This window comes from Penaeus monodon, chromosome 24 (genome assembly GCF_015228065.2).
Source record: "Penaeus monodon isolate SGIC_2016 chromosome 24, NSTDA_Pmon_1, whole genome shotgun sequence".
Lineage (NCBI taxonomy): Eukaryota > Metazoa > Arthropoda > Malacostraca > Decapoda > Penaeidae > Penaeus > Penaeus monodon.
In genome coordinates, this window is record NC_051409.1 from 31,232,500 (window position 1) to 31,233,055 (window position 556).

The window sequence follows — 556 nt, forward strand, 5'->3', positions numbered from 1 at the left end:
AGGTAGAAATAAGAAAGAACGAGAAGGGAAGGTAGAGCAATCTGAACACCTGTTTTCCCCAAACACCCAGCCATCACTTCACACCACAGGCATCATTTCCCCCAAACGAAATTTTCTCCGTAACCGCTATCACTCATTTTCCTTTTCCCTCCCACTGCCCTTCGTCTCACAGGTATCCGGCAAGCTGTTCCAAGGAAGCAATCCCTACGGCTTGGATCTGGTGTCCGTGAATATACAACGAGGTCGAGATCACGGCGTGGCAAGCTACACGAAGTGGAGGATGTACTGTGGTCTCCCTCCTGTGGGTAACTTCAGCGATCTGGCCCAAGACATGGATGCTGGGGCCCTCGACAGCATCAAGAAAGTGTACAAGTAAGAAGTTTGTCCAGTACTAGTTGGGATTATGGGTTTTGTACAAGTAAGATATCTGTCTACAGCTAGTAGGAATTTGGTTTTTGTACAAGTAAGATATATATCTATAGCTAGTAGGAATTTGAGTTTTGTACAAGTAAGGAATTTGTCAAGTACTAGATGAAATTTCCGAATTACATTTCTT

General features: G+C 44.4%; 1 protein-coding gene across 1 annotated transcript in view; it reads left to right on the forward strand.

Moving 5' to 3' along the window:
- Window positions 1-556, forward strand: part of LOC119588719 (chorion peroxidase-like) — a 10,148-nt gene that overhangs the window by 8,084 nt on the left and 1,508 nt on the right. The window contains exon 9 of the mRNA XM_037937359.1: window positions 173-372. Within this exon, the coding sequence (XP_037793287.1) occupies window positions 173-372 (200 nt within the window). The remainder of the gene's footprint in view (window positions 1-172; window positions 373-556) is intronic.